Source organism: Ornithorhynchus anatinus, chromosome 16 (genome assembly GCF_004115215.2).
Source record: "Ornithorhynchus anatinus isolate Pmale09 chromosome 16, mOrnAna1.pri.v4, whole genome shotgun sequence".
Taxonomy (NCBI): Eukaryota; Metazoa; Chordata; class Mammalia; order Monotremata; family Ornithorhynchidae; genus Ornithorhynchus; species Ornithorhynchus anatinus.
Window position 1 is genome coordinate 11285126 of NC_041743.1, and position 23239 is coordinate 11308364.

General features: G+C 47.2%; 1 protein-coding gene across 1 annotated transcript in view; it reads right to left on the reverse strand.

Annotated features, from left to right (window-relative positions):
• The window catches only part of COLGALT2 (collagen beta(1-O)galactosyltransferase 2), a 52895-nt gene extending 31909 nt beyond the window's left edge, over window positions 1-20986 (reverse strand). Inside the window, exon 1 of the mRNA XM_029080703.2 lies at window positions 20832-20986. Within this exon, the coding sequence (XP_028936536.1) occupies window positions 20832-20842 (11 nt within the window). The 5' untranslated portion in view covers window positions 20843-20986. The remainder of the gene's footprint in view (window positions 1-20831) is intronic.
• Between the last annotated feature and the right edge of the window lie 2253 nt (window positions 20987-23239).

Below are 23239 nucleotides of genomic sequence, written 5' to 3' on the forward strand. Positions count from 1 at the left end.
TTGTTATGGCTAGAAAGCCCACAAGGCTCTCACTCTGCATCATCCCTCCCAGCCCTCCCCTGCTGACCTGAGATTTCTGGCTTCCGCAAACAAGCTGAAGGTCAGTTAGTCATATTTATTGAGCACTTACTGTGTGCAGAGCACTGTACTAAGTGCTTAGGAGAGTACAATAACAATAAACAAGGTGGAGAGAACAAGGGGTCTGGAATTCTCCCCCAGGGCTTGAGCGAGGGAAGAAAATGTCCATAGCCGCAGCCTAGAGAACACAGAGAAATCCAAGGACATTACAAGTCCCACATCTCCAACTCTTGCTCACAGGGGATCTATATATCCCTGCATGAAGAGAAGTTGAGCACGTTAAAGAATGAGTTACCCAGCTGAATTCCCCTCAAAGAGTTGGTAAAAGGCACACACTAAACATACCTTCCAATTTAAAATATTTTAAACCCAAGTACAACGTCCAACCTGAGGCCAACTAGGCGTGACATTTGGCAGTAAACCAGGCAATATCTAATTTCTCACCATTATTTAAAAGTCACCACTACCTTCTGCTGTAGAAAAGGGTTAGTTCTGAAAAACTTGTCAGGCCTTTTCTTCATTCTGACGTTGACTAAAGAAAGTGAGTTGATGGGGACAGTTGCAGGAAAGATTTATTCCAAGCATTGCCAGCTTGTAGGAACTGATGTGACCAACTCATGGAACATTATTACCCTATAAAAGCTGTCTCCAAAAAGAGGTGCCAACTTTTCATTTTAAGTATCGGGGAGACCCTGAGGGGATAGGAAAGAGGAAAGGGTTGAGAGAAATAACTCTCTTAAGTAAGAGGAAGCACAAAATATCAAAGAAAGAGCCTCTCTCCTTCTGGATGGTCATCTTTCTGGCCCACCCAGGGGGCCGGGTGTGAGAAGGGGCTGAGTGGAAGGATTTCCTCCCACCCTTCCTCTGCAACCCGATGTACAGGAGTTGTCTGCCTGCTCGCCAGCCTCACCCCTGACACCCAGTCAGCTTGGAGGATTCACCTCCACGCCTCCGGGCAGTCCCGTGGGGTTCGGGCCGCCATCAAGGGGACCCCAGCACTCCCACCCCATCCAGTCTCCCATGCGTTGCCCGGGCTTCCTGGGCAAATAGGGCTGGGGTGAGGAGGGCATCAAACTTTGTCACTCGCTCACCCCCAGTTGCCAAGGCTTAGAAATGTGGTGGCAGCATCGTCCTCCTCTCCCTCCTCCTCCAAGCAGGGAGCAAGAGATGGATCTTACCTCCTCAGCTAGTCCCTTTCTGGTTTCAAGGGATAGAGAGGGCTAGCTGTGGCTGCCAACTTCATAGAAAAAATTACCCCTTCACTTCCACAGAACTGGCACTTGGGTCTCCTAATTCTGAAATGTCTTTTGCCGATAGGATACCACCACTAGTTTCTTTGCCCAACATCAGCCTGCTGCAAATTCAGCGAGTGACTGACTGAGGATTGACCCTAGGCTGCTACCAGTCTAACAGAGTGCTAATTATGGTATTTTTTTAGTGCTACTATTTGGTAAACACTGGTAGAGTTACAGGAGAACCCTATTAGAGCCAGTTTCTGTTCCATGTGGGGCTCACAATCTATGAAGGAGGGCGAGCTGCAATTCAAGAAGGCTTCTGTGGGGTTTAGTGGAAAGAACATTGGTCTGGGAATCCGAGGACGTGGGTTCTAATATCGGCCCTGCCACTCATCTGCTGTGTGACCTTGGGCAAGCCACTTAACTTCTCTGGCCCTCATTTACCTCATCTGTAAAATGGGGAATAAGACTGTGAGCCGCACGTGGGACAAACTGATTACCTTGTATCTACTCCAGCGCTCAGAACAATGCTGGGCAAATAGTAAGTGCTTAATAAATACCATAATTACTATTTTGGAAAACAAAAGGACAACTATGAATTTTATGCTGGACACTGACACTGCAGCCTCCAGATCGAGTTCTGGGCCTCTCTGTCTGTATCAGAAGTTCATTAGCATTACAAAGGGAATTTTATTGCAATGGTTTTAAGGTCATTACTTTTAATAAACTTCTGGCAACAGTGACCTTTCAATGACAGCACTGAAATTCCCACTGTAATACTAATGAACTTCTGATCCAGTGAGAGAGCAGCAACAAGCTGTTCTGCATTGTTAGTTGGGAAGGGCAGACGGTTGCTTATCCACTGCCTAAAAAAGTTGGTGGTTAAACAAAGCGGTATACTGTGGTGGCCAAAATCGTAGAGCGTACTGGATATTGAACATGGATACTTAAAACCGAGGTTGGAAAAAACACAGCTGGCAAGGGAAACTCATAAACACAAAGACTTAGGGATAAGCCAAGTGTGGAGAAGAGTGCAGTTCCTGGATAAGTGAACTGGAATCCAGAGAAGTGTACAGTATTCATTAAGCACTTGAGCTACCCACTAGGGTATATTCATGATCAGACCAGACACAGTTCTTGCCCCATACTGGGCTCCCATTAAGAGGTCAGAAGGACAAAGAAACTGAGGCACAGAAATGGCAATTAAGTAACTTGCCCAAGGTCACACAACAGATCAATGGCAGAGCTGGGATTAGAATGCTGCTTTCTTGATGTCCAGTCCTGTGCTTTTGATTAGGCCACACTGCCTTCATCATCTTTTTCTAACTCATCAGGCTCCATGGAAAAGGTGGACTCTGAGATGTGTTTGGAAGTTGGAGGTCTGAAGCTCCAGACATGATGAAAGGAAAACTCTCTGAGGTATTGAGGGTGGTAAAGGGGAGGAGTTGGAGGCAAGTGTTTAAATGGAATATGCTTGAACCAGGGCAAAATTTCACTAATGATGGTATTTATTAAGTGTTCATCATGTGTCAAGCACTCTATTAAACTCAAGATCATGAAATTGGACACAATCCTTGTCCCATCCAATCTAAGAGGGAGGAAGAACAGGGATTTTATCCCCATTTGTCAGATGAGAAAAGGGAGGCAAAAAGAATCTATGTGATCTGTCCCAAGGTCATACAGTAGGCAAGTAGTGGAGTGAGGATTAAAACCCAGGGCTCCTGAATTCCAGTCTTGTGGTCCTTCCACTAGGCCAGGCTGTCTCCCAAAGTCAAACAGCAAGGCTCAGGCTGCTTCCTCTCTGCCTTGCTTGGAAGACCCCAAGGGAAAAAGAGGTGACTCCAGAAGCTGAATCACGGCTGAATGCCATCCTGGATTCCTTTCTCCTACAAAAGAGCCAGAGATTCATCCTTATTCCTAAGATGGCACCAGTCTACCCTGGTGGAGCAGTCCAATGGGAGAAACAATTCAGAAAAGTATGCTCAGCTCCTGCTCTCTTTGCTTCCTTCCTGACTCAAAGCTGCCGCTTAAATGGTCTATTTACTTTGGGAAGGCCATTGGGTGATATATAATCACTAGGGGCACCCCTTGTCCCATGCCATATTAACACCAGGCAGAGGAGAGATTGGTTAAAAAATTGAACACCATCTGCTGACTTGGTGGGAGAGGCAGATTCTGAAAAATGGGGTTCTTTAAAAATGAACCCGCCCCTCAGTCCCTCTCCACACCTCCTTGTGATGGCTCAGTGATCTGAATGAATCCAATTCTCATACATTTTTTCAACCATCTCCAACCCTGGGAGAGTAAGCTTCCTTTCCCTCTGAAACTCTGTACCATATACCATTTCTGTGAACTCCAAGAACTGTGAAACAGTTCAGACACTGTAGGATTCAATATCTGGGCATATGGTGTCAAACCTAACAACTGAGAAGCCGCGTGGCCTAAAAGGATAGACAGAGCACAGGCCTGGGGGTCAGAAAGACCTGGGTTCTAATTCCTGCTCTGTTTGTCTGCTGTATGTCACTAAACTTCTTTGTGCCTCAGTTAACTCTTTGTAAAAGAGGGGTTAAGATTGGAAGCCCCATGTGGGACAAGGATTATGTTTAACCTGATTAGGTTGCATCGACCCCAGCTCCTAGTACAGTGCCTGGCACATAGTAATTGCTTAACAAATACTATTAAAAAAAACAAACCCTGGGAAGGCAAGCCCTGTCCTTCTTCCCCTTTTCACTCTCCCTTGTTTGCCTCTCCTCTTTTTCTCCAACAGGAGACCTTCACAAAACATACAATTTTATGTGTCCCAGCTCCCTCAAAGACCTAAGCCAAAATAGGAAGAGGTAACAGATGATTGGATGAAAGATTACCAATCTTATCCTGTTTATGAGGTACTGGCCTATTTTCCCATTCTGAATCGCTGAACGGAAACCCATATCCAAAACTCTGGTTGATCCAAGTTATAATTAGGCAGTTGCCTTAATTCTTCATCTCCCTTTGTCTGTGGGAGTCTTGTCATTTACTGGTTTTAGAAGCCCTCAGTATTTTGTAATATTAACTAATCAGTCAATAATCATAAAAGACTTTGAAAGGTAGACATGGGAAAAAAAGCCTAAGAATGACAACAGAAAAGAGACTGGAATTTGTCTAGTTTCGAGTTTGAGCGCTTCAGTGGCTCTGACCAAATGCAGTACTAATGTATCAATACATAAACAAATATACGCAGTATGTATAACCAGTGCTGTGAAGTGTAAAATCTTTACAGGACATGAAAATGATGTGGAATCTTGTCAGTTTATGCTTCGATTCCTGAGTTCCAACAAGAAAATGAGTTCGCCCATCCGAACAAGACTGACAATACATCAACATGCCAGTGATGGACTGAAGAACTGCAAAGCTAAGGTAGGAATAGGGGTCGGGGATCAGAATTCAGAGGGTTAACATGACTGGACAGAAATGGGTTGGTCCACTGACTTCGGGATTTGAGTGCAATGAATTAACAAATCCCCATCCATACTTCCACTCCACGGGCACCAACCTGACTTTTGCTTTTGTTCCCAAGAGAGTACCCTGGCAGGATGAAAAATGGACCGCTGGAACTCAAAACTCCTATCTCTAGTTCATGAAGAAGCAGCTATCTCTCACTTCAGGAGCACTTTGCCAGGTACCGATATTCATTCAATCGTATTTATTTATTGAGCACCTGTGTGCAGAGCACTATACTAAGTGCTTGCATCTACCAACTCTATTGCACTGTACTTTCCCAAGTGCTCTGTATGGTGCCCTGTGAGCTAGGGTAGAGGCAGGGGACGGGTACCTTGGCTTTAGCTCTCTTCTCCCGCTTCCCTGCTGCGCTAGGCTCCTCAGCGGCCACAGGCAAGCTCGCGGCCACCGCCGCAAGTATGGCATGCCAGGATTAGGGTAAATCTGGGGGGACAATATTCTCCCAGCTGCAAATATTAGAAGGGAGCCAAACCATAAAGAGACATTAATAAGGGCAACCAGAGTAGAGTTCAACCAGACCGAGACAACTCCGGCTACAATTATTAGCTTTCCAGTTGTATCACATGCTGGGCTCTGAAAACATCTTGCACCAATCTGTGACTCTCTGTCATTTAGACAGATGGACAGTTGCCACCTATTAAGGGACTTCTGCCTTCTCAGTCTTACCACCTCAGGGTACGGGAGAGACAGTGGCCGCTGACCAAAGAGCCCCTCTGATTCAGTGAAACGTAGTTACCCTAAAGCCTCAGGTACAAGACAGAAAACTCCTGGCCCTCATCCTATTTTGTATGAAGAAACCAGCCTCAGACCTCTGCTCTGCCAAGCAGACATCTATGAGCTCACTGGTCTGAAATAATGACTTATTGAGATTCTTTCTTCCAAGCACAGCAACTATATGGACATGGCATGAAATAAAAATAAAAATAATAATTTATTGTTTATTTCCCTCTAGGCTCCAGCTCGATGAGGTTTTCTGCCTCTACGTAAAATATATACCTAGATAGGAAGAGCCTCACATGCACAAATTTTGCTTCAAATGACATTCTTTAAGCTTGCATTTTGGATTCCTACATAAAAGGTATAGCAATAAGTTTCCCAAACAATTGACCTAGGTAAGAGGTGGGTTTTTAAAAGGCCCAGTACTCAGAAGAAGATTCAAAGGAGATTCATCACAGAGTCTTCAGGCAAAACCTTACTTTTTGCCTTCCGTAGGAGGCAGTGTGGCCTAGGGGAAAGAACTCAAGACTGGGAGTAGAAAGACCTTGGGCCAGTAAAATTCTCTGTGCCTCTATCTCATCTGTAAAATGGGAAAGCCCACCTTGGGACTTATTTATAGCATTTGTTAAATGCTTACTATGTGCCAGGCACTGTACATACACTGGGGTAAATACAACTTAATCAGATTGGAAACAGTCCAAGTCCCATATGAGGCTCCCAGTCTTCATCCCCATTTTTCAGATGAGGTAATTGAGGCAAAGAAAAGTTAAGTGACTTGCTCAAGTTTGCTGTGTGACCTGGGCTTGACTTCTCTGTGCCTCAGTTTCCTCATACGTAAAATAAGAATACAATACCTCTTTTCCCTCTCTCAAGACTGCGAGTCCCAAGTGGGATGGGGACCATGTCTGATTCAATTAAACTTGTATCTTGTTTGACAGCGTTTTTGGCACATAGTAAGCACTTCAATGGCACAATTTTTAATATTTTTCAGTCTGCCAGGCACATTCAGGTCCATATGCAGTTCTGTACAGCCCATAGGACATCCGACTGCAGGAGGGGCACACAGCAAAAGAGCCCACCCCCTGCCTCCGCTGACCACCCAGCTCCTCGCACCTGGACTCTGGGCTGGTGGAGCAGCTGCTGCTCCTTGGGGGTTCCAGGGATTCTGGGGACCCTGTACCAAGCAGCGTGGCTTAATGGAAATAGCATGGGCTTCAGAGTCAGAGGTCATGGGTTCTAACCCGGCTCTACCACTTATCAGCTGTGTGACTTTGGGCAAGTCACGTAACTTCTCTGTGCCTCAATCACCTCATCTGTAAAATGGGGGTTAAGACTGTGAGCCCCACTTGCTTAGAACAGTGCTTGGCACACAGTAAGGGCTGAATACTATCATCATTATTATTAAAACCCCTGGAGATGATTGATTATAATGGTGGCTGTGACCCCTCCAGCCCAGGAGATTCAACGGGAATGGAGGTGGATCAATCTCGCAATCAATCATCACCACCACCCTCACTTGGGGGTGAAAGTGAAGCCTGCCCAAAGAGGCAGCCTACACGATACAGAAAAGCAGGACATTAAACCAGAGAACAAAAACCCCCCACATGTATGCCTGGGACACTGAGAATGGACAAAAACATGCACAACTGCACAGGATAAATGACGTTCATGGCTCATTCCAATTGCATCTCAGGGAGAAAATTCCAAAATGCTGCAAGAATTTGCCACTTTCCCCAAGAAAAGCTATTTTCTGTGCCTAAATTTGGCTTGCAAGTGGGCCAGGAATCCCCAGCTTCAGTCAGTGATCAAGCCAGTATTAAAACTCACAGCTGCCATGGGGACAACCCAAAACCCTTGGCTTCCTTTCCCTCTCCCCCTCAATCTACAATTCCTGAGGAGAGATACAAAGAGATGGGAAAGAAGTGGGGGTGGGGAGAAAGCAACTGCTGTGTCCCAGCTCCCTTCCCTAAGCAACTGGCAAACTCATAGACCATCATGGTAAGCGTTTCTTTGGAGAAATTACTATTCCCTTCACATGCCTGCCATCTCCTATGCCTTGAAACAGAAGGTGAAAGCAGAAATCTTGCCCCTTCTTGTGTTTTATGGGAAACATTACATCTCACTGAACAGCTGCACAGAGTACACTCACACTACAAATATTCTGGCTCCAACAGTAATGGCTTTCCCAGTCTCCAGCTCCTGAACAATCTCATTTGACATGAGTCCATAAGTCACTTTCTTCCCACCACAATCATCTCTAGTAGTGGCTGCTGTTTCTGGAGAAATGATGTCCTAAATCAGAAAACTCCTTAAGGGCAGAGGTTCCATCTTGCACACAAAGCTCTCCACCCAGCAAGAAGCATGTAAATTCTGTTGACTGACAGCTTGGAAGGCAAAGCAATTTCAACAAAGCTTGATCCCCTCTCTTTTTCCCCTTGAAAAGTCATTGATTCATTCATTTGATTCAATCATATTTACTGAGTCCTTACTGTTCGCAGAGCACTGTACTAAGCGCTTGGGAGAGTATAATACAATAATAGTCATATTTCCTGCCCACAAGGAGCTTACAGTCCAGAGTTGGGGAGACAGACATCAATGCAAATAAAATTAAAGATATATACATAAGTGCTGTGGGGCTGGGAGGGGGAAGGAGCAAAGGGTGCAAGTCAGGGTGAGGCAGAAGAGAGTGGGAGATAAGGAAAAGTGGGGCTTAGTCTGGGAAGGCCTCTTGGAGGAGATGTGCCTTAAATAAGGCTTTGAAGTGGGGAGAAAAGTGAGTATTACCAGAGGCAAATGGATGGAATGTTTTAAGCGATCATGGCTGTGCCATGTATGAGCCATCAGTGACACAATATTTCCATCAGTCTTTGCATCAATTTAGCATCTTACCATTTGTAGGAAAGTTTGTAGAATCATAGGCACCAAAATGGAGCCATCTCCTTTTGGGAAAACACCAGCAAATGCAACCACAATATATTAATAACTTCCATTTGGATTATATCATAGCTAGATTTTTGGGTAGATTTGTCTGAGGGCACCACATGGAAATGCTTATGTTCTTGCGGATAGGGGATGCCAAAGACCGCTTTTTTCAAGTTCTTGAGCTAAACCAGGGTGTAGACCAAATATCTAAAGGTTTAAGGTTTCATGAGCAGTCAAAGGAACTTAGGGCCAACCAAGCCAGATCTCTTCCTCCAAATTAGCCTGACACCAAAAAGGCCACAGTCTCCTTCCGCAGTTCAGGATAGCGCCAGGAAGCTGAGTGGGCAGTAAAATCATACTTTTTTCATATGGGAAATGGGAGTTTATGCATCCCAAATATCAGAGTCTGAAGTCTGTTGGTATGTAAATAAGGGTCTTTGATGGTGAGTCAAGGCAAGGACGGGGACAAAAGCAAGATATATGAATCCAGAAACCAAAGCAGCTAAGATTCAAAACTCCTGAAAAAGTCAGAAACTCCATCCCCTAGGTGCTCAAAGTCAATTCTGTGGCTCAGTGGAAAGAGCACGGGCTTTGGAGTCAGGGCTCATGAGTTCGAATCCCAGCTCTGCCACTTGTCGGCTGTGTGACTGTGGGCAAGTCACTTAACTTCTCTGTGCCTCAGTTCCCTCATCTGTAAAATGGGGATTAAGACTGTGAGCCCCACGTGGGACAACCCGATTCCCCTGTGTCTACCCCAGCGCTTAGAACAGTGCTCGGCACATAGTAAGCGCTTAATAAATACCAACATTATTATTATTATTATTATTCTTCAGAACAAGAATAGATGTCAAAAACAAGCGTGGGCAAAATGCCAGAGTGCCTCCTCCTAGCTGGAAGATGGGAGAGATTTGTGCCTCTAATGTCTATGGCTAAGAACACACCAAAGGAAGTGACCATGAGCTAAACTAGAAGTGGCCAAGGGCTTGTTTCTGGAGACCTCCACCACACATTCACAGCTGTCCCCACAGGCTGCATAAGCACTGTAGACTCAGACACATAGGCCTCAACCATCCTGATACAGAACCACCCTATAAGCAAAGCAGAGTGCCCTGGAAGTGATAACTGAACCACTTTCCAAGTCCAGACTCACTTCCATTCTGGTAGTACCCCAGTCACCAGCTACCTACCTGCCTCCGAGAGCCAGGGCAGAAATGGGAGTGGGGACCTGGCCCACCCAGGTCTGACAAGGCCACCCTGGCCTGTGGGTGGGGGGCCCACTCAGTGCACACAGAACTCTGCTGCTACATTGGGCAGAAGTTGGAGGAAGCCAGGAGTGGAAGCTGAGAATAAGCAGATTGAGAGCAAGAAGGAATGCCAGAAGAGAAAGATGAGATATGGTGGGCCAAGAGAAAGCCACGGGACCTGGGGTAAGCAAGGAAGCCGGAAGAGAAAACTAAAAGTTGGGGAACCACAGAGGCAAAGCCTAGAGGAGCTGGGTGGGAGGTGGCAGTTTCCATCCATTAATCAATGGTATTTACTCCATTAGCCAGCACTGATCCTGGCCTGAGAGCTTTTGAGAGATCCAGAAAGTCACCCGCAGGAACTGGACCGGCAGGCAATCTCGGGCATTCTGCTATCACATGCTGAGAAGCAGCATGGCCTAGTGGCAAGTGCATGGGAGTCAGAGGACGTGGAGTCCGATCTCGGCTCTGCCACTTGTCTGTTGTGAGACCTTGGCAAATCACTTAACTTCTCTGTGGCTCTGTTACCTTATTTGTAAAATGGGGATTAAGACTGTGAGCCCCAAATGGAACAACCTGATTACTTGTATCTACCCCAGTGCTTAAAACAGTGCTTGGCACATAGTAAGCACTAAATACCATAATAATAATAATACCCGTGTGCCAATCAAATATCATCCCCTCTACTCTGTTCCTACTACATGTGGTAATCAAGGTAAAGGCCACAAAATTTTTGGCCAACTACTCCTTCCAAGCCATCTCTCCCAATCCCAGTGCCAAGGCTGATTACCAGCTGCAACAACCAGAACTTAGCCCAACCTGAAAAACTCAAATTTGAAGAGTTATAATTACTGAATTTATTAAGTGCTTACTGCTTGCTAAATACTGGGATCAATTTAAGGTTATCAGATTGGACAAAAATCCCTGTCCCGTGTGAGGCTCACAATCTATCTTATCCCCACTTTACAAATGAGAAAACTGAGACCCAGAGAAGTTAAGTGACTTAGTCAAAGTCACACAGCAGGTCAGTGGCAGAACTGGGACTAGAACCCAGATCTTCTGACTCCAGGCCTGTACTCTTTCCATTAGGCCACCCTTGAGCCTTCCTATCCTAAAGAAATATCATTGCCATCAGCTGGTGGCTTGAAGTTATGGCCCTCCCCCACCAAAGGATATTCAGAATTTGGTGTTCAGCTCTCAAGTCTAGCTGGGAGAGGAAGCTGTGCTTGATGGGGTGTTTCTAAACCTTAACCTTAGAATGGCCCAAACAAATGACCAGGAGTTCTCAGAACACAGACAAGCAGGCTTCCCCTCTATTTTAGAAAGGTACAAATTATCTCCTTAGCTAAAAGAACAGGAAAAAAATTGTAAAATTATAATTGGCAATTAACATTGTACAAGGTTAAAATACATGTGCCCATGCAGCAGTACAAGCTCCAAAGAGCAGAAAGGCAAATCAATCAATGGGATTTATGGAGTGTTTACTGGGGCTGGGGCTTTGGGGTTTCCCGGTTTGGCTGCCGATTGGCTGGCCCTTGTGCCCTGTCCGTCGGCACCACCCGATCCCCAGCCCGGCCGGCACGGACACAAGGAGGTGCTGGCTCTGGTTGAAATGACACACAGGGAGGCAAGGAAAGAAAATCTGGGTTACGACTTGGCTGCGGCACCCCATTCCCTTGGGTTGTGTGGGATTCAGAAGGGACACGGTATGGCTGTCTGCCTGCAAAGAAGCTGAAAAGCATTTTACCATCGAGAACAAGGGGCTCCTTGTTGGAGATGAGGCTGCCAGAAATGTCGTGTTTCTCCATGGGATTCCGGGCACTTCATTCTCCTGGGGAGGGCGGATGGAGGGAAGTCTCTAGACCTCCGTCCTTCCTCTTTCCATGAAGACCCCTTAGGATCCACTTCTCTGCCTCTGTGGGGAGATTGTCTGGCCCCTTAGCAAATGCTGGCCTTAAGGGAATGCAGCATGCAGCACCGGGAAAACAGAACTGATGCCGCCAAGCACTTTGTGACCTTGGGGAAATTAGCTACTCTGGGCCTCGCTTTCCTCATCTGACTGGGATATTATAAGGGCACAATGAGGAGAGACATGGGAAAACACTGAGTTCTTGGAAAAAGATGCGCAGAATGTTGGGGTGTGAGCTGGAGTTCGGGGAACAGGGTGAGGTGACAATAATGAGCCAACTCCCACACACTGAGCCTGCCTCCACAAAATAGATGAAGGCTAACTACTGCTAAGGCTTGTCCCTCTGTCCTGCTTTGGACAAAGGAGGCCCAAGGAGGAGATACCCCAAACAAAAAGCAGCTGCCCAGCAACAACTCAGAGCCATCTAATGGAAATGGTGGCATTTTGCCCAGCAAATGGGGGAGAGGTGTGTGAGAGACTGGTATTTTTTTTAATTGATGAGGTGTTGGCAAGGGAAGAGAGAGAATTAGAGGGGCAGAAGGATGGGGAAACCTGCTTTGTACAGGCCTAGCTCTCCTTTCTACTCCCCTCATCTCTACCATCTCCATGTCTATCATCTCATCTCTTGTCTCCTTCCCTCTGCATCTCTCCTTTCTGTATATCCCCTCTCAGTCTTATTCGAACTATGAATGCCAGGTCCTACCTCGCTCAAAACCCTGCCCGTTTGCACTGAGATTCCAAAAACCTGGTGAATAAGACTATTATAATACCATTGTGTTTCATCCTAATAATAATAATCTTTTAAGTTAATAATTTTACAGATCATTCACTAGTAACTTGCAATTCTAAGTGCAGCTTCCATCTGAAATCAATCCACAAAAGCAGCCCAGCCACCCAGCCCCTGGAATAAGTGTGACCTACTTGTTTCAAGCACTGTTGAGCCTTGACCAAAGATGCTTTGGCAATTCCAGATTATATGGCACCACACTTTGGGACTTTAACTGAGGCAGAGGAGATACTCCTTGCGAAGTTCAATAGACCCATTCCATCTGAACAGTTTTAAATCAATGGTATTTATTGGGCCCTTACTATGTGCAGAGTGCTGTACGAAGCTCTTGAGAGAGGACAATTAAACCAAATTAGCCAATATGTTCCCTGCCCATAACAAGCTTAGAGTTTAGACAGTGCCTCAACAAAAGGCAGCCAGGTGCAAGATGGTATCAATTATATTTATTAAGCTCTTGTGTGCACAGCACTGTACTAAGCACAAGGGAGAGTGCAGTATAACAGAGCTGGTAGACATGTTCCCTTGACACAAAAAGTTTAATCAGTCAACTGTGTTTATTGAGCTCTATACAGAGCACTATACTGAGCACTTGGGAGAATACAATATAATAGACACATTCCCTGCCCACAACAAGTTTACAGTCTAAATTTACATCTATCTCTCTCTACTCTAGGTCATTAACCTCTTTCCCCACCCACCTACCCCTTCATCAGCAATCTGGCACCATGTGCTGACCATGGCCATTAGTTGCCATTGTTTTTACGAGATGTTCTTCCCCTTGACGCTGTTTAGTGCCATTGTTCTTGTCTGTCCGTCTCCCCCGATTAGACTGTAAGCCCGTCAAACGGCAGGGACTGTCTCTATCTGTTGCCGACTTGTTCATCCCAAGCGCTTAGTACAGTGCTCTGCACATAGTAAGCGCTCAATAAATACTATTGAATGAATGAATGAATGGCACATCACAGAGAGGCCATACGACCTCTCTTCAATATTGAAGATGAATATTTATCATTTCAGGGCTATGCACTTTCAGCACAGCTTGCAAACATGACCTGCAGGACAAAGAATGCACAAGGTTGCTGAGTGCTGAGTTTTTAAAGGAGCACAACCTCAATCGGGGACCTGCCGGCTGGGATGTCTAGCTGTTTCGCGTCAGTGGCTGGGAGACAGGCTGCAGCCTGTTGAATTTAATGGGGCAAGAGGCAGGACCTGCCCTGTGGCCAGGCATAAGCCAGCACCCAAAAAAACAGCAACTGTTGTCCCCAGTAGAGGACATGGGTTCCTGAGCCTGAATTTCAGCCTGGGCTGGATAATTCAATAGCTTAACAAGGGTCACTGCACATATATGGTAGAATAAACAGCCCTGGTCAATTCCAAAGCTAATCCACTCAAGAGACTGGGATAATGGGGTAAACATTCAAATATTTCCTCTGCATGTAATTCATTTTACTGTCCGTCCCCCCACGAGATTGTAAGCTCCTTAAAGGCAGGGCTTATGTCTGCCAACTAAATTGTACTGTCCCAAACATTTAATATAGTACTCTGCACACAGTAAGCATACAAATACCACTGTCTTATGAACTGATTGATTAAAAAGCCAGTGCCTCCCCAGGGCCTGAGTGGCAGGGAATTTCAGAATGAATTACAGCCATATTCTCTATATTTGGAATGGCCAATCAATCATAATTTACCACAGGGAGATTTGTTGTTACCTGCTAAAATTAAAAGACAACTTCCCTGGAGGGACTGGATAGCTGGGGGAGTGCTAACTCGATTCGGAGCCTTTTTCCTGGCGGCTAGCCCAGTTTGGTTGCTCCTGGATACTCTGACCACTGGGGGCCATCTGAGTCTCTTGGAGAAAATGACCAGCTGGACTTGCTCTGCTTCTCTGTGCACAGGTGTCTTCACATGAAACAAACCTACAGACTCCATAAAGTCTAATGCCTTCAGTTATGGAGGCTTTTTATTGTTTTTTTTATGGTATTTGTGAATCACTTACTCTATGCTAGGCACCGTACTGGGGTAGATACAAGAAATCAGGTTGGACACAGTCCCTTTCCCACATGGGGCTCACAGTCTTAATCCCCATTTTACAGATGAGGTAACTGAGCCACAGAGAAGTGGCAGATCTAGCTTGAGCACAGATAAGAGACCTATGCCCTCACCTCCTCTGCTCCCAAACTGGGAGGGATAGGAGGCCTTAGAGGGCCAGGCCCAGGAAGATAATCAGCTTCTGGAAACATTTCCGACTCCCAGTTCAAAGCCTGCGACTGAAGCAGGGTCCAGAGCCCTGGATGGAGGGCAAAAAGACAATAAGGAAGGTGAGCCAAAGCTACAGTGGTTTTTGGGTAAGGCACGGTCCCCTGGCACAGACACCAAAACACCCATCAAATCTCAGCCCGAGCATGGCGAGAGTCCCGCACCGGCTTGCAAGTGCATCCAAAGAGCTACTGCTAACCCTGACCCAGCTACCCAACATCCTCTGGGAATGGCCCAGCCAAGCTGGACTTGACTCCTACTGCTCCCTGGACACACCCTGAACTTAGGGTCCTAGTAGATCCCTTCTTCCACCAAGTATCATTCATGCCCACTTTGCAGAGACGCTTCAGCTGCCTTGCTTGTCAGCAGAGGCTTGGGGAGAGAACGCCACCCATCCCCCTGCTCACCCAGAGCACAAAGTCTTTTCCTAGGGCTGCATAGCTTGTTCTTTTTGCATCATTCTGGAGTCTATGGTCTAATGCAAGGTTTTTCAAATGCGATCACCAGAGAAGATCCATTCATACACACCCACACCCACACCCACACACACACAGTGAAAGATCCAAAGGCGGAGAGAAACTGGAAGACCCTGCTCAGACTTGACTGACCATATCATCAAGGAGTAATCCTAGGATGTGGGAAACTTCTCAGAAGTAGCCAAATCTACTTAATAGTTGCCAAAGTTATGGTGTGATGAGAGTTTCAGATACTTCTGTAGTCTCTGAAATCAGAATTAGAGGTCTTGGTATCACTCCCTGTGTTTCTCCCAGGCATAACTTGCCAGTGAGCACAGAATTATCACTGGAGGGTTTATTTCATAATACATATTACTCATGATTTACTTTCTATTAAACAGAATTTCAGACTCCACGTGAGGAAACCTGGATCCTCGTCCACAGCACTGATTCAGGGCTGTAACCATACTTCCCCAGGACTCAGTTTTCCCATTTGCACAATTACGATAACTATATAGCCCCCTCCCTACCTTTCTAAAGGGACTTATTTTTAGTTTAGGGAGCTAAAGGAACTTCCTACATATGAGGCATGATTGTTTCTCAGATTAGTAGGAAGGTTTAGGGTTTTACTGAGGTACTTGAAGGCAGCTGTTCTCATTAGGGACAACCACAACACATAGGCTTAAAACAATAAAAAGATTTAAAACAATAAAAAAAGAGTTGCTCCTTGTTTGTACAAAAGCTACAAGAACGATTTGACCCAACAGAACTGCCTTAATTGCTACAAGAGCCATTTAACCCAATAGTACTGCCTTAATTATTCACAATTAATAAAGTCTGAAGTTCCTTTTCTCCCATGCAACACCCAGCACGGGGCTTGCAAATTTACATCCCTGCTCCTCCAATAAAGGCCACAAATGTCCTGCCTTCTTTCCTCCTCCTCCTCCCACTTCCCTCAGTGGTGATTATTAACTCCAGAGTGCCTCACGGCAAAACTCAGTAAAGGAGACAGGACAAGAGGGAAGGAATTATAAGTTATTTGCTCCAGTGAAACAAGCACTGCCATTGTCTGACAAAAAAACACTGGAACTCTTTACCTTCCTGAGGTGGATCAGCAAGACAGAAATTAAAACTGGAGTTCATCAGTCCCTTCCCTTGGGCTAGGCTGGAATCTGTACTCATTGGTCAGAGGTGAAATCTGTTTAAGGAAAATTACCTAGCTGCATTCCCCTGGGCACCATCGTGTTTGCATTATTTAGCAATCAGAGTGCAAATGGAAGTCTTTAGAAGCTCACTGAAGGTGGGGAGGAGGAATGCAGGGGTTGGCCGATCATTCACTTCAGCGATGGTAAAGAAACATGACCATATTTATCTTTATATGATAGCAAAAGATGTTCTAGCAGCCACATGTACAGAGGGCTAACTTTAGTTATGGGCTTGGGGATTTTGGAAAGTGCACCAATATGTATTTACTGCCGAGTCCACCGAAACATGGCCCTCGTCGGAATAAGGATTTGGATGACAAAAGCATATCCACAAGAAGCCTGTGGACAGGACACCATAAGTGAAATGACAGGGTAATTACTCTGTAGTGGCAGAACTTGAGAAGTATTCAAAAGCCGGCGTGAGTGCCCCACTGTACTCAAACAGAAAAAAATACATATCTAATTAAATTCTCTGGCACGGGACCCCTTATGAAGGAAAATAATTGAATAGTAAATAGATCCCAATTGTGGGCATCCCTTCTCAAAACGCAACCCAAGCAAAATGACCATTTTTTTTTAGTAACTATAGGCTAGCTCGCTCAGACAGCCGGGTTCCTAGCCGGCCTAAAGCTATGCCACGAGTGGCTGAAATCTCTCCAAGAGACTTGTGCATGGACAAATTGTAATGTGCTTTTTCCCAACCTAGCTTTCTTTGTCATCTTCATGGTACTTGGCTCTACTGCTCTTAATCATAGGTTAAGTCTGAGGAGGAACACCAGCTCCTCATGTCTAAGCCTTCCCTGCTGGCTTTACTCTTTACTAAATTCTCCCGGGGACAAGAGGCCCCCCTCCAGGGTGGTTTTGGGGACACGAGACCCAAAGAGGAGTAAAGGTACCCAGCCCCTCTCCCCGACCCACCAGAGTCCTGAACCAGGAGCTTTAAAGATACTGGATCTCAACTCTTAAGATTTCCCCAGCCTCTTCCCTACATCCCAGCCTGATTTCAACCCACAAGTAGCAGGGGTGCTGCAATCCCCTAGCAATAAGCATCAACTCCCCCACTGCAGGTTCTTGTTCTCAGGCTCAAGGTTCATCCAGTATGCCTGAAGGGAGACTCCATTCTTTTTCAATGATTTCCACAGTGTAGACTCCTCAACCTCTATCAGCTTGTTCCAGAGCTTTTTTCACCCTGCAGTTGGAAGTTATGTTGGGAGCCCCTTGGGGATCAGGGACTGTCTACCCCCGCATTCAATAAAGTGTTGGCACACAGTAAACACTCAATACTATAATGAACTATCCCTCTGCAATGCCTCTTCCTTCAATTTGTCATTTTTCTTCTCCTCTCAGGATACACAGACCAGTTGGCCACCATCCTCTTCATCAGAAACATTTATATACTTAAAGCCAACTGTTAACATCCTCCAGCTTTCTCTTCTTCAGGCCAAACAATCCCAATTCATGAAACCTATTTTCCATCCCTTTAAATTTTACCACTTCTCTAGCCTTGTTCCATTTTCTTGACTGTCCTTTAAAAAGGCATTGCCCACTTTTAGCATACACACACACATATTTATATAAGTATATAAATGAAACTGGGTGAGGATTTCAAGTAATTAAAATGTTATGCAGCAAATTAGGCATGATTCAACAGATTATTTCAAATTAAATAGGGAAGTCCCCATTAAGCAGGGCTCTAACTCCAAGCAGGCAGCCAGGCCAAACCAATGATAGCAATGACCACAGAATCTGATAAATTTCCAGGTAATTAGGGTAGGCTTCCTCCAAAATGGAAGCCAAAAATATCAGAAAACAGAGTATCCTAAAACTGATTAGTAAAGTGCTAAGCATATTAGCCCCAACATATAGCCCTAGATCTCCATAGGGTGTTCCTACTGCCAAACAAGACTCTCAGAGACAAGTTGGTAGAAAATCAAATTCTTGAGCTAATGGTGAATGCTGAAGTCCAGAATCCCTTAGCACACAACCAAGTGCCTACACACATCAGCATTTAACAAATGACCACCACTGACAAATTGATTCTGTAGTTTCCAAAATGCTATAGGCTATAACTTACACAAGGGTCTCCCATATCTGAAAGTTTGATCATCTCAGTCTACAGTCACTGGGCGCAAAGAATGAAAAACATTAAATCAAAGAGGGAGGACAGTGGAATTTATACACCGAGTTTGGATTCTCGCGACCCTATACTGCTTATCTTGTTCTTGGCAGCCACTTAAAATGCAAATTCCACCTGGGTCAAACATATTCACCTGAGCTACCTGGGAGAACTTCCATCAGATGCCGGGGCAACTCATTTATCACAAAAACACTTTTAAGTGCCCTTTGAGCTCTCATCGCATAAATCTTTCTTTAATCCTAGCTTCCTTGAAACAAAAGTTCGTGAGTCCCCTACTTTCCTGTTTACAACTTCAGTGGCAGGGAGGTCGTGACTGTGGGTCGTTCTATTGCCTCCTGCACCAGGGTTCAGCAGGCTCTGTTCTCCCCCCTCCCGCCCCCTCTCTCCCCTCCTGGGACCCTCAGCTACCTGTTGGGTGAGTAAAGGGGGGTCCCTTTGGTGGAGCCAGAGCAGCTTCCTTTGCAGGCTCTGCCACCTGTCTGCTGTGTGACCTTGGACAAGCCACTTCACTTCTCTGTTCCTCAGTGACCTCATCTGTAAAACAGGGATTAAGACTGGGATACCTACGTGGGTCAACCTGATTACTCTGTATCTACCCCAGCGCTTAGAACAGTGCTTGGCGCATAGTAAGCACTTAAATACCACCATCATCATCCCTGCAGGGTTGGTGGCCTGGCCTGCCCTTCTGCAGGAGGGAGAGCGGTGTCTCCCAGCGGTCCGGCCCCCCAGCCCGGACCCCACGGCTCCCTGCAGCCCCTCACGGAGCCCCCCGCCGTTCTCTCCCTTCCTTCCTTCCTCCCAGGAACCCGAGACAGAGGGTCCGTTCACCGATCGATACTGGGGAGAGGGTGGCTACCATCAGGCCTTCCCAAACTAAGTCCTCCTTTTTCTTCTACACCCCCTCCCCTCCCCATTGCCTCAACCCACTCCCTTTGCTCAACCCCCCTCCCCACCCCACAACACTTGTATATATATATATATATATGCACATATTTATTATTCTATTTTATTAACGATGTGTATATATTTAATTCTATTTCTTTATAATGACGCTACCGATGCCTGTTTACTTGTTTTGATGTCTGATTCCCCCCTTCTAGCCTGTGAGCCCGTTGTAGGCAGGGACTGTCTGTCTTTGCTGTTGAATTGTACTTCCCAACAATTAGTACAGTGCTCCTCACAGTAGCTGTTTAGTAAATATGAATGACTGAATCAGATGTATGGGTCGGGTGAACAGGGTAAGAGGAGGAAAAAGGGGGGCGAAGTTGGGGACCACTGAGCCCCCACCCGCCCTGCTGCAGGTCCTGCCCCGGGCCCCTGCCCCCAAAATACAAACACAATGGGGGCCTGCATTTGGATTTGCCCTCTTTATTCACCCCTCCTTCAGCCCCAATTTGTTTATATTAATGTCCAACTCCTCCCCACCCCCCTCCACCCCCACAGACGCGTCATGGGCAGGGAACGTGTCTACCAACCCGGTGAATAATGCACTCTCCCAAGCGCTTAATACAGTGCTCTGCACCCAGTAACTGCTCAATAAATACCGCCGATGGCTGGAAGGGGGGAAGATACGGGCTCCGACTCCGGCCGGGGCTGGGGAAGGAGGTCGTGGTACCTAGACGAAGCCCTCGTCCGCGTCCATCCCCGGGGGCTGTGTCCGTCGCTCCCGGCCTTCTCCCCATCAACCCATCGTACTAACTGAGCAGTGAAGGGGTGCGGAGCACTGTACTGAGCGCCCGGGGGGAGTAGGACGGTGCTGGGCACATATGAAGCAGCATAGCTCACTAGAAAGAGCACGGGCTTGGAAGTCAGAGGTCATGCGTTCCAATCCCGACTCTCCCACTTGGCAGCTGTGTGACCGTGAGCAAGTCACTTCACCTCTCTGAAGTGACTCAGTTCCCTCATCTGTAAAATGGGGATGAAGACTGGGAGCCCCACGTGGGACAACCTTCTGACCCTCTATCTCCCCCAGCGCTTAGAACAGTGCTGTGCACATAGTAAGCGCTTAACAAATACCAACATCATTATTATTTCTAGTAAGCGCTCGCCCAGCACCATCATCATTAATGGAGCAGCGATGAGCAGCAGCCCGGCTCGGTGGAAGGAGCCCGGGCTTGGGAGCCAGGGGTCGTGGGTTCTAATCCCGCCTGGGCCCCTGGTCTGCTGGGTGAGCTGGGGCCCGAGGCTTCGCTGCTCCGGGCCTCGGTGACCTCATCCGTGAAATGGGGAACGAGGAGCGGGAGCCCCAGCCCGGGACAACCTCGCGTGTCCCCCAGCGCTTCGAACAGGGCTTGGCAGAGGGTGGGCGCTTCGGAAACCCCACCGCCGCGGAACGGTAGGAAGGAGGCGCCGAGCCCGGTCCCCGACCCCGTTGTGTCCCGGCCTCACCAGATGGCCATCCTGCTCTTGGGGTAGTCCAGCCTGTCCAGGCAGCCCAGGAAGCGGGGCAGGGCGTGCGCGGCGTTGCGGGCCAGCAGAGCCACCAGCAGCGTGGGGCTCTGCAGGGGGGACTCCGGGAAATCCGCAGCCCCCGCAGCCCCCTCGGGCTCCCCGCCGCCCCCGGCCCCCGCACAGATGGAGGAGGAGCCCGCCAGCAGCAGCAGCAGCAGAAGCTGGGGCAGCGGCAGGAGCTGGGGCAGCGGCAGGAGCTGGGGCACGGCTGCCATGGTGGGCGATCCTCCCGCCGGCTGGAGGCTGCGGGCTGCTCCTCTCCCACGGCCGGACTGTCGGGCTGAGCGGCCCGGACTGGGCGGGAGAGGGGGGTCTGTGTCCCCACCCCTTCCCCGGGGCCCGCAGCTCCGCCCCGGGACCCTCCAGGAGGAGGAGGAGGAGGAGCAGGTGGGACGGCTTCGGAGGGGCTTGGCTTCTCCTGAAGGACACCGACACACCGGGCCCCCACCCCGCAGGCTAGGCCCGTCCCTGCCCCCCCTCCACACCTTCCTCTCATCTTACGCTCTTTCTCTCTGTTCCCTCTCTCCTTTCTCTCGCTGTCCTCTCTCCTGTCTCCCTGTCTCTTCCCTCCCTCTTTTCTGTTTCCTCTCTTTCTATATATTTCCTCTCTTGTCTTTCTGTCTGTTCTCTCTCTCTTTTCTGTTTCTTCTCCTGTCTGACCTCTCTCTCTGCTCCCTCTCTCCTTTCTATATATTTCCTCTTTTCTATCTCTCTGTTCCCCCTCTCTCTCTCCCCCCTCCATCATTTTTCTGTTTCCTCTCCTCTCTCTGCCCTCTCTCCTCTCTCTCTCTGTTCCCGCTCTCCTTTCTATATATTTCCTCTCTCTTGTCTACCTTTCTGTTCTCTCTCTCTTTTGTTCCCTCTCTCTTTTCTGTTTTTCCTCTCTACTGTTTTTCCTTTCTCTTTTCTGTTTCTTCTCCTCTCTGTCCTCTGTCCTCTCTCTCTGTTCCCTCTCCTTTCTATATATTTCCTCTCTCTGTTCCCCCCTTTGTTTCCTCTCTCTTTTCTGTTTCCTCTTCTTTCCCTGTCCTCTCACCCCTCTATCTGTTCCCTCTCTCCTTTCTATCTCTGTTTCCTTTTTCCTTTCTCTGCTCTCTGTTTCCTTTCTTTTCTGTTTCCTCTCTCTTTTTTCCCTTCTCTCTCCACTCCCTCTCTTCTTTCTCTCTCTTTCTTTGTCTGGCCTCCCAAGCCTTTTCTGAGGTCTTTGAGGGAACCCATTTATACACTTCCGTAGTGCAGAAGGATCCCTGGACCCAGTAGTTGCGACATCCAGAGCCCCTGGAGATTTTAATGCTTTCCTTTCCTGGAATTCAAGGAGCCTTGCAAAGTTTATTTTCTTATCCATCCCTGGAAATTTTTTTAATGGTACTTGTTAAGTGCTTATTATGTGCCAGGCACTGTACTAAGCACTGGGGTAGATAAGTGATGGCCAAGTTGGACACAGACCATACCTCGCATGGGATCCACAGTCTTAATCCCCATTTTCCTGAGGAGGTAAACTGAGGCACAGAGAAATTAAGTAACCTGCCCAAGGTCCCACAACAGAAGGGTGGAAGAGCCGGGATTAGTGCTGATTCTCTGATTTCCAGCCCTGAGCTCTTTCCACACTGCTTCTTATCACCATTTTATAGGTGGGAAGTTCAGTGTACTTATTGAGCACTTACTGTGTGCAGAGCACCATACTAAGCTCTTGGGAGAGTACAGTATAACAGAGTTGTTAGGCACTTTGCCTGCCCGTGAGGAGTTTACAGTCCAGAGGAAACTGAGGCACCAGGTTCCTGTTGCCCAAAATTGGGGCTGCAAGGCAGAGCTGAGTAAAAATGTAGCCCTTCTGATCCTCTGGTCCAGCATGTCACTGGGGGAGTTTGCTTCGTGAAACAAGGACAAAAATCTGTATTTGATGTATGAGTATGCATTTCAAGGCATTCCATTTTTTCTCATCCAAATTGACCCCAACTGGCCTACATATGGAGGACAATACAAAGCAAGACAAAGAGGAGGAGGAGGAAAGAGGGGAAAGGCAAGAGAGGATTAGCAGGAGATGCCTTCCATGCCGCAGGGATGCTTGCTCTGAAAGTTTGTCCGGGGAACTCTTGTAGGGCACGGTTTCTGGAGTTCATTCCTCACTTTGTCCCTGTCATAGTGCCACTTTGGAGTCTTTGGTTCTCTGCCTGTAAGACCCACAAAAATAACTAATCTCTTTCTCTTCCTCTAGACTGTCAACTTCTTGTGGGCAGGGAATTTGTCTAACTCCTTTGCATTGTACTCTCCCAAGCGCTTAATACAGTGCTCTGCACATAGTAAGTGCTTAATAAATGTCATTAATCGATCAATTCCAGGGCAAG